At 35.2% G+C, this 10,399-nt stretch overlaps 3 protein-coding genes across 5 annotated transcripts in view; 1 reads left to right on the top strand and 2 right to left on the bottom strand.

The window, feature by feature from the left end:
• The window catches only part of LOC108744125, a 7,379-nt gene extending 347 nt beyond the window's left edge, over positions 1 to 7,032 (bottom strand). The window contains 10 exon segments of the mRNA XM_025978450.1: positions 7 to 333; positions 408 to 913; positions 1,751 to 2,555; positions 2,558 to 2,884; positions 2,959 to 3,464; positions 4,302 to 5,280; positions 5,374 to 5,627; positions 5,686 to 6,011; positions 6,075 to 6,253; positions 6,689 to 7,032. Of these exon segments, the coding sequence (XP_025834235.1) occupies positions 7 to 333; positions 408 to 913; positions 1,751 to 2,555; positions 2,558 to 2,884; positions 2,959 to 3,464; positions 4,302 to 5,280; positions 5,374 to 5,627; positions 5,686 to 6,011; positions 6,075 to 6,253; positions 6,689 to 6,736 (4,257 nt within the window). The 5' untranslated portion in view covers positions 6,737 to 7,032.
• A 206-nt stretch (positions 7,033 to 7,238) lies between these two features.
• Positions 7,239 to 8,576, bottom strand: LOC112905624 (protein ABHD11-like). Of its 3 annotated transcripts, none has more exons than XM_025978413.1 (4): positions 8,078 to 8,576; positions 7,761 to 7,987; positions 7,576 to 7,698; positions 7,239 to 7,519 (listed from the first exon to the last, which is right to left on the bottom strand). In XM_025978413.1, the coding sequence occupies exons 1-4, from the start codon at positions 8,471 to 8,473 to the stop codon at positions 7,384 to 7,386; spliced, it is 882 nt and encodes a 293-aa protein (XP_025834198.1). In that variant the 5' UTR covers positions 8,474 to 8,576; the 3' UTR covers positions 7,239 to 7,383. The 3 variants fall into 3 exon arrangements, with proteins under 3 accessions (XP_025834198.1, XP_025834197.1, XP_025834199.1); XM_025978412.1 differs by having other exon boundaries at positions 7,576 to 7,704; positions 8,078 to 8,570; XM_025978414.1 differs by lacking the exon at positions 8,078 to 8,576 and having other exon boundaries at positions 7,576 to 7,678; positions 7,761 to 7,853.
• A 269-nt stretch (positions 8,577 to 8,845) lies between these two features.
• LOC108744570 (ras-related protein Rab-35) lies at positions 8,846 to 10,376 on the top strand. The gene is made up of 4 exons (XM_018480424.2): positions 8,846 to 9,056; positions 9,135 to 9,309; positions 9,374 to 9,498; positions 9,571 to 10,376. The coding sequence occupies exons 1-4, from the start codon at positions 9,005 to 9,007 to the stop codon at positions 9,822 to 9,824; spliced, it is 606 nt and encodes a 201-aa protein (XP_018335926.1). The 5' UTR covers positions 8,846 to 9,004; the 3' UTR covers positions 9,825 to 10,376.
• The last annotated feature ends 23 nt before the right edge of the window (positions 10,377 to 10,399 follow it).

Genomic DNA, 10,399 nt, shown 5'->3' with positions numbered 1-10,399 from the left:
GAATACGAATGAAAGACATCCGAAACGTAAAAGAGAACCGTGTTGTAATATCGCCGCCCCCTCCCAGCCCGCTTTTAGTTCTTTAAAAGTGTCCGAAACGCACGAACATTCCATCGGATTTATATCCAGCGCTGTCATCTTAGCGTCGAAACACTTCCGCGGTCTGCAAATCTTGCGCTTCTTATCTACAATCTCTTTGATCTTCTCCTCCACCGGAACTGACTTGACATCTTCCCTTTTCACATTTTTGTTCGTTTCATCGTTCGAATACAAAATGTTATTCACGTACGTGCCGAAACCCGAATAATTCAACAACTCGTATTGCTTATTAAACTAAAATAAAAAAGACAAGATAATTAATTATTTAGTTATTTCCAAGTGAGTATAAGTCGTCCAAGGTTGCTCACCTCATCGTAATAAATAACAGCGTGTTTGGGCGAAATGTAATTGCAATGACCATAATAATCCAACGAGACGTCGTTCCCGGTCCCCTTGCCGATGTTCAGAGTCCTGTATCGCATAGGGGCGGCTTCCGGGAATCGCGTACTCACCGTTGGTCTGTACCCCATAAAACTTGCGTCGTGACGCACTTCCGTAGGGTCGACGTCGTTCGTCCTCACGTTATAAAAATGTTTCGAAACTACAGGACAGAGCATCGCACGCACCCGAAGGTTGGACTTCGGGGGCGATGCCTTTTTTGGACTCGAAAATATCCTTGTAATACGTTCTATGTCCGCGGGGGTGAGAAGTTCACTAGGAAGCGGCATCGTGTTCGAGAGCTTCGTCGATTGGAAAAATGACGTAAACGGGGCACCGGATGACTGATGGTCAGACTGAGATAACACCTGTTGAATACGCTGATATGCGAGAAGCTTCAAAAGACGCTCGTCAAGTTGTCTCAAGTTTTGTTCAACTGAAAACGGATTGTTTAACGAAAAACAAAGCTTAAGCTTTTAGAGAATTAAGGGACATTCAAGTAATGTGTAAGCACATTTATAGACTTGTGTGTCCCTTTATCCCCAAAATTGCAGACAAAGCAACATTTAAATAATTTTTGTTTTTTTCATTCGAATAACTATTCTTAATGAGAAAATCTTGCATAAGATTTAATATTAAAGTAATTGTCTTTGTTTCATTTTGGCTTACACTTAAAAATGATTAAAAAGATAAGGCCGATAACCTATAAGCAGCAGTATATTTAAAATAAACTTATAATAAATTATTAGACGTACCAGAGTAGAATAGATAATTTTGTTTTGAAACGAACGTATTTTAGCAATTACGTATTTGAAATTGCTCTTCTTATTATTTCTTCCAAATTATTTACACTAAAAGTAGATGAAATTACACTTATTTTTGACATTAAGTATTTTCATTTGTTTGCATGTACTACTAAGACTTTTGCTTCCGCGTTTTAATGAAGACTTATTTGTTTAAATGTGTTTAGTTTAGGGGTACAAAATTTTCTTATTTTGAATCACCCTACATATAAATAGTCAGCCTTGCATACAGATTAAATAATTAATCATCAGGAGATATGAAAAAGCGATTCCTGTTTTTTAACAAACTTTATTTTGTGTTCTAGTATTCTAATTCTCCTACTACTTTTCGTTTAGCCTACAGTGCCTCTAGGTTTATAAATATAAAAACACAATATTTAGAAATTTCAAATACTTTTTAAATGAAAATAAATAGCAAGCCAAAAAAGAAAACAAAAGACAATTTTTGAGGGTAATTTGTAGTGCCTTACCATCGGTATTAAAGTCTATAGTGCTTTCCAACCCCCCTTCCTTTTTAATAATATCATTACAGAAAACGCCATTAGTTAAACTTCCTCCTGAGTTCTCGTCTCTATCGTTATCAGTTTTATGATAGCCATTAAATAAAATCACATCGTCCTTGCCTCCTCTATTTCTACAATCGTCATCTTCAAGCGTATGTTTCAATTCCTTGTCCACTACTTCCGATAACTGTTCCATATTTCGTAACCTAATGCTATTATCCATGTTTGTGTCGTTTCGACTACTACTTTGTACTTTGTTTTCATTGAAAACGACAACTACTTTGTCTGATTTGTACAGTTTGCTTTCCAGTTCCCCATGCTTACCTTTCGTTAAAAGTGCATTTTCAAATATTGCTTCTGCTTCAGAATCCATTTCGAAAATGCCATTGACCTTTTCACTCTTCACCTCTTCCTTCACCTCATTCTCATCTTTCACACACCACCTATCATTATCTATTTCGTTTAAAGTTTTATCACGACTTTCCACACTGCTATTATCACTACCTTCCTCGACTTTAGTAACTGCGTCTCTATCACCACTCAACTCAACATCTGTTCGTTCATAATCTTCTACAGATATTGGTGTATCCCCTAAACTCCCGTTATTTATACAGCTTACGTCCACTTTTTCTTCTATTTCTTCTATGTCTTGCAACGATTCCTTGGGGACGCTGTTTGAATGCCTGTTTTCGTAATGCTGAACTCGTAAAACGTCCCGAAGACTGGGGAGAAGGTCCACGGGTTTCTGATAGTGATATTTCACCATGGGTGGCACGACGAAAGACATCCGAAACGTAAAAGAGAACCGTGTTGTAATATCGCCGCCCCCTCCCAGCCCGCTTTTAGTTCTTTAAAAGTGTCCGAAACGCACGAACATTCCATCGGATTTATATCCAGGGCTGTCATCTTAGCGTCGAAACACTTCCGCGGTCTGCAAATCTTACGCTTCTTATCCACAATCTCTTTGATCTTCTCCTCCACCGGAACTGACTTGACATCTTCCCTTTTCACATTTTTGTTCGTTTCATCGTTCGAATACAAAATGTTATTCACGTACGTGCCGAAACCCGAATAATTCAACAACTCGTATTGCTTATTAAACTAAAATAAAAAAGACAAGATAATTAATTATTTAGTTATTTCCAAGTGAGTATAAGTCGTCCAAGGTTGCTCACCTCATCGTAATAAATAACAGCGTGTTTGGGCGAAATGTAATTGCAATGACCATAATAATCCAACGAGACGTCGTTCCCGGTCCCCTTGCCGATGTTCAGAGTCCTGTATCGCATAGGGGCGGCTTCCGGGAATCGCGTACTCACCGTTGGTCTGTACCCCATAAAACTTGCGTCGTGACGCACTTCCGTAGGGTCGACGTCGTTCGTCCTCACGTTATAAAAATGTTTCGAAACTACAGGACAGAGCATCGCACGCACCCGAAGGTTGGACTTCGGGGGCGATGCCTTTTTTGGACTCGAAAATATCCTTGTAATACGTTCTATGTCCGCGGGGGTGAGAAGTTCACTAGGAAGCGGCATCGTGTTCGAGAGCTTCGTCGATTGGAAAAATGACGTAAACGGGGCACCGGATGACTGATGGTCAGACTGAGATAACACCTGTTGAATACGCTGATATGCGAGAAGCTTCAAAAGACGCTCGTCAAGTTGTCTCAAGTTTTGTTCAACTGAAAACGGATTGTTTAACGAAAAACAAAGCTTAAGCTTTTAGAGAATTAAGGGACATTCAAGTAATGTGTAAGCACATTTATAGACTTGTGTGTCCCTTTATCCCCAAAATTGCAGACAAAGCAACATTTAAATAATTTTTGTTTTTTTCATTCGAATAACTATTCTTAATGAGAAAATCTTGCATAAGATTTAATATTAAAGTAATTGTCTTTGTTTCATTTTGGCTTACACTTAAAAATGATTAAAAAGATAAGGCCGATAACCTATAAGCAGCAGTATATTTAAAATAAACTTATAATAAATTATTAGACGTACCAGAGTAGAATAGATAATTTTGTTTTGAAACGAACGTATTTTAGCAATTACGTATTTGAAATTGCTCTTCTTATTATTTCTTCCAAATTATTTACACTAAAAGTAGATGAAATTACACTTATTTTTGACATTAAGTATTTTCATTTGTTTGCATGTACTACTAAGACTTTTGCTTCCGCGTTTTAATGAAGACTTATTTGTTTAAATGTGTTTAGTTTAGGGGTACAAAATTTTCTTATTTTGAATCACCCTACATATAAATAGTCAGCCTTGCATACAGATTAAATAATTAATCATCAGGAGATATGAAAAAGCGATTCCTGTTTTTTAACAAACTTTATTTTGTGTTCTAGTATTCTAATTCTCCTACTACTTTTCGTTTAGCCTACAGTGCCTCTAGGTTTATAAATATAAAAACACAATATTTAGAAATTTCAAATACTTTTTAAATGAAAATAAATAGCAAGCCAAAAAAGAAAACAAAAGACAATTTTTGAGGGTAATTTGTAGTGCCTTACCATCGGTATTAAAGTCTATAGTGCTTTCCAATCCCCCTTCCTTTTTAATAATATCATTACAGAAAACGCCATTAGTTAAACTTCCTCCTGAGTTCTCGTCTCTATCGTTATCAGTTTTATGATAGCCATTAAATAAAATCACATCGTCCTTGCCTCCTCTATTTCTACAATCGTCATCTTCAAGCGTATGTTTCAATTCCTTGTCCACTACTTCCGATAACTGTTCCATATTTCGTAACCTAATGCTATTATCCATGTTTGTGTCGTTTCGACTACTACTTTGTACTTTGTTTTCATTGAAAACGACAACTACTTTGTCTGATTTGTACAGTTTGCTTTCCAGTTCCCCATGCTTACCTTTCGTTAAAAGTGCATTTTCAAATATTGCTTCTGCTTCAGAATCCATTTCGAAAATGCCATTGACCTTTTCACTCTTCACCTCTTCCTTCACCTCATTCTCATCTTTCACACACCACCTATCATTATCTATTTCGTTTAAAGTTTTATCACGACTTTCCACACTGCTATTATCACTACCTTCCTCGACTTTAGTAACTGCGTCTCTATCACCACTCAACTCAACATCTGTTCGTTCATAATCTTCTACAGATATTGGTGTATCCCCTAAACTCCCGTTATTTATACAGCTTACGTCCACTTTTTCTTCTATTTCTTCTATGTCTTGCAACGATTCCTTGGGGACGCTGTTTGAATGCCTGTTTTCATAATGCTGAACTCGTAAAACGTCCCGAAGACTGGGGAGAAGGTCCACGGGTTTCTGATAGTGATATTTCACCATGGGTGGCACGACTATGCATTTTCTAGGAGTTAATTTTACTTTGTACCTAAAAGGGGGATTTTTTCGTTGTATTTTTCGAAAAAATTCCAGTTTGATCAGGTCCTGATCCACGTAACCGTTAAATTGCTCCCATAATTTTATCCTCTCAGTTGCCGAAACGGAAGTGAGAATCTTTGCATCCTATAAAGCAATACTTTAGGAAAATAAATTCCTAAAAACTTCTATTTCTATTTTAAACGACAAATACATCATTAATTTAATGTTTGCTCTTACTAATGAATGTTCTACATGATTGGGACACATCCACAGCCCAGAAGGTGGCGAAGAAAGGGGCGGATCCAAACAGTCCAAGTGATAATATAAAGGGCAATAATCGCAAGCTATCAAGGGGGCCACACGGCACGATTTCCTACATTCAAAACACTTTTTCGCAGGCAACGGTACAATACCACCAGCAGCAACTTCATACTGCTTGTGGAAAGTCTTTGTAAAACGGCGATTTGCGTTACGTTGATATGGTTGTTCAACTTAAAGAGAAATGACTTAAGTTATTGTACCATTTTACCACCAATTAGACCAACTCACTACGATCTGTTCCAGGAAATAAACACGGGACACTCATACTCCGTGGTAATTCGAATTCCCTAGGGTTTAAAGCGCTGGCAGCTTCCACAAGAACCAGCATGGGATTGCTTTTTGATTTTTTACCAGGGGGTGGTTGTTGTTGTTGCTGTTGTTGTTGTTGTTGGGGTTTAAAGCTAGACGTTGCTGGTGTACTTGCAGCTCTTTTTTTACGTGTCTGGGGAGTCCCAGGAAGAGGCACCTGTTTAGGACCGTTTGCAGCCTTATGCCGACAACTGTTACACAGCCATTCTCCTGTAGGAATATCTTTCTCCTCTAATGGAGGATCACTAATATTAATAAAGAAAAAAGGCAATTACATGCTTCGATACCACAAATAATCAGTCACTTACTGACACAGTAAATGAAAACTTGAAGGGCATTTGTCACAACAGATCAAATCGCCCCCTTCACGACATGCATCACAAAAATCATGATTGTGTCCCTTTCCAGGTCGCTTAAAATAAGGATGTTCTGGTTTCTTGTCTTTGTTTTCGTCACTCTTTGGAGGGGCAATGAGGGCTTGGATTTGCTTAAAAAAACATTCAGCATTTAACACACATACATTCTGAACTCTTTTTAAAATATAATCTCACATTAGCCAACAGTAATGAAAGCTATATAATTAAGCTGTACACTTGTCATTTTGCTAGATTACGTTTATGTGCTGATGTAAGATAACACATACAAACACAGTGAACAGATATAAACTACATCTTATCAATAAAAAAGGCAGTTATGATTAGGCATTTGCTGTTTTTTGCATAAGTATTTTTATTATTGAGCATCTGCTAGCCATTTATCCTTTTCAAGCTGTATTCCTTTATTAACTCAAGTGGTCTGAATAAATTCCAAAAAAGAGTATGCAAATTTTTTACTGTAAATAGTAAGTAAATGCCAGGATATGTCGCCATTTTGCCAATGAAAGGTGCCTTAGAAACACCAAAACAAAGAAGCAATGCCTTACTTCCATGAGCCCTCCTGAACTGTTTAAATCCTGTTCGACTTTTGACATGATTTCGCTCCTCCAAAATTCAATAGATTAAGGAAAACGTTGCCATACTGTTTATACGAAAACCTGTTTTAATAATAGCTCCTTTGTAACCCCAAAACTAAAAACGTCCACAATATTTAAAATACGAGTCTTGGTTCGCACACACTCCATTGTTTTTACGTTGCTTTTGCACTAACGAATAATTGCTGAGAACTAAAAACAACAGACAATAGCCTTTCCGCTGCATTTTTGTTTAATTAAGTATTCCAGTTCCTAAATTTGACATAAACAACTTGCCGCCGTCCATATTCACATAAGAAAAAGAAGAAAACGAAAAATGAACGTTTTCAATACCAACATAACTCTTACCAATTTAAAACCTTTAGGAACAAATGAAACTGGGAAAAGATGAGAAGGGGATAAAAGTTTCAAAACTTTTAAAAAGCGATAAATTGCATTTTTAATTATAAATAACACTTATTATATTTAAATTATTCAATTTTATTCAATATAATATCACAAGTTACACTTCTAATTATCTGAAGCTAAAGACGCTATTTACAAGTATTACTCAAAATGTTGATAAAAACGTATATAATAATGAGTATTAATTAAATTAGCTACTAATAAATAATCTAAGAATATTGTTTTCTAAAAATTATTCTTGATTAACTATTCAAAAATTCGGTAGTAACACGTACAAACTCCTTAGGATTATCGGCATGTAGCCAATGTCCTGCATCGTTAATGTAGGTAATGGAAGCATTCGGGAATATTTTGTAAATACCATCATGTTCATCAAGACTAAAAGTCATTAAAACAATACTTTTAAGGTGCCCACGAATGTTAATTTTACATACGGAATAAAATCAGAAAGATCTCCTGCTATGAACAATGTGGGACCGTGAAATTGGTTATCTATCTTTGGAAACCCAGCAATTTCCTCATAATTCTCTTTCAATGCTGCAACATTAATTGCCCAACTATAGCTACAAAACTAGGATTTGCTTTTTTTATCTTTCATCAAATGGATTAAAAACTTTACCCATCTGCCATTGGAGTTATATTTGTAGCTAGAAAAGCCTTAAGGTCTTCACTGTCTATATATCTTCCCAACTGCTCTATAACCATTCGTCTACAAGCGGCCCTTGTTACCTTTTTAGGAAATTCTACCTTTTCCATTGCTTTAAATATCTTATCGATTGATCTTAATTGTGGGCTGACTGTAACCGGTGAAATATCAGCCACAACCAATTTTTCTATCAGTTCTGGCTAAAATTCCAATGAAGGCTTATAAAGAAACACACTTTCCTAATAACTACCTTAATTGCACAAAAACTGAAATGTAATCTTACCACTTACATACATCAATGCAAGTAACATCACAGTCCTGCCCCCCATAGAATGGCCCAGAAGAGAATATTTATTTAGATTTAATTGCGTCAATGTAAAACGTAGATCTTCTGCCATATGGGGATAAGTGTGTTCTGATGAATGTTCACTGTCACCATGATTTCTAAGGTCAACCGCGATCGTTGTTCTTTTCGTATTCTCATTCAAATTTTTGGCTATTGTAGCCCAATTCGTTTTATTACCGAATAAACCGTGAGCAATTATAACAGGAGCCAAAGATGGATCTCCATCTATTTTATTATATGCTAAAGAAATGGGTGTTATGTTTTTAACAGCGCAGAACATACGTTTGCTAACATTTAAAGGTATTATTAAAGACCTAGCTAATTTAATATACAGTAGCATTTTTAAATATAGGACTTCTTAATAAATAAGTTTTCAAAAAAAACAAAGGTTATGTACAACTTTTTTTAAGGTTAATTAACTGTCAGTGTCAACGGTGTCAACCATAGATAATAGATATACAAAGGGTGACAACTAGTCAGTGATGTCAACATATCGAAAATGAAAACAGAATTACAAATAAATCAATTTTTTTTTAATTTACTAAACTGAGAATTAATATTCGTTTCTGTTATTTTGCATTTACTTGCAAGTTAGTTTTTTATAAATATTAAGCTTCAAATGCCAAAAAAGATGTTTTTCCATATTACATCCATTTACTAGTTACTTTCTATAGTGATTTTTGTATTAAAAAATACCAAAGGAAAGAATGTTAATTACGTCATTACTACAATGATAAGTTTATAAGACGTTGAAACACAACCTTTATTTTGATCCGTTTTGAATAGTCGATTTGATGTGATTTCCACAATTAAACCCTGATCCATGACTTAACACGACTTATTTGTGAACAGAGTGTCACGTTTGTGCAAAATGGCAAAGGATTATGATCATCTCTTTAAATTGCTTATAATAGGTGACAGTGGTAAGTGGGGTGGGGTTAAGGCTGGAATTAACGCACTTCCTGCCTAAACCTAACGTTTATCGCAATTTTTGATTGTAGGGGTCGGAAAAAGCTCTTTGCTTTTAAGATTCTCCGATAACACGTTTACTGGGAGCTACATCACCACGATAGGGGTAGATTTTAAAATAAAGACTGTTAATATTGATGGACAGCGAGTGAAACTACAAATTTGGGATACTGCAGGACAAGAACGATTTAGAACTATTACTAGCACGTAAGAAAGTCACCGCTTAAATAAATATATAACAATATATTAACATACTTTATGGTTTGTAAAGGTATTACAGAGGAACACATGGGGTTATTGTAGTTTATGATGTTACCAATGGGGAAACTTTTGCTAATGTAAAGAGATGGTTACATGAGATAGAGCAGAATTGTGATGTAGTTAATAGAGTATTAGGCAAGTTTAATATTCTAATAATAACTGCTTTTAGAAAATATAAATTTTGATTTAATATCTTTTTGTCTATAGTGGGAAACAAAAATGATTGTCCTGACCGTAAAGTGGTATTAACAGAAGATGCAAAGAGATTTGCAGACACAATGGGCATTCAATTGTTTGAAACATCAGCAAAGGACAATATAAACGTTGAAGAGATGTTTTTAAGTGTAACCAGGTTAGTTTTGAGATCCAAACAAGAAATGAAAGAGCGCCAAAATGTCACATCAAATGATACTGTCAATTTGAGAAAGAGTAACAAGCAGGGTAAAAAAAAGTGCTGTTAACACACAACATTGTGTTATTTGTCTGGTGTTCATACAAAAATGTGAAAAAACTTCCTCAATAGATAATCATTTTGTTCATAGCTTTACATTTGCAAAAAAAGCCAAATATTATTGTTATTCAAATAAGTTCTGAAATGTTTATTTCCAATATATGGGAAATTTAATTTAGAATGCTGTCTAAAACTTTCTTATATGTAAATTGATATTTTTTTTGGGTTTTTAAAGATCAAAAATTGGGTAAACTGGGATAATGTGCCCCCACATTTTTGCACAAGTTATTAGTAGTGGACTTTATTTGTTTCCACCATAATAGACCGAAGTATATGCCTGTAAACCAACTAAATTTTAATGTAATATAGCATCAATAATAATAACTTGCACAAAATGTGATCTATAGCTGCAGGGGCAGATTACTCCTCTTGCTACAGCCTTTTGAATGAAATTATCATTCAATATAAAATACCAAAATGCTTCAGTACATACTATTCCATGTCGTAATTGCCACATTCTTTGCATTTTGCCAGTATTAATTAATTAAAAAAATATATATAATTGGGCTTTTGTATTAATATATT

The sequence above is a fragment of the Agrilus planipennis genome, unplaced genomic scaffold, assembly GCF_000699045.2.
Source record: "Agrilus planipennis isolate EAB-ADULT unplaced genomic scaffold, Apla_2.0 scaffold6, whole genome shotgun sequence".
NCBI lineage: Eukaryota > Metazoa > Arthropoda > Insecta > Coleoptera > Buprestidae > Agrilus > Agrilus planipennis.
Note: the sequence above shows the minus strand (reverse complement) of the source record. Positions and strands in the feature narration are given on the sequence as shown.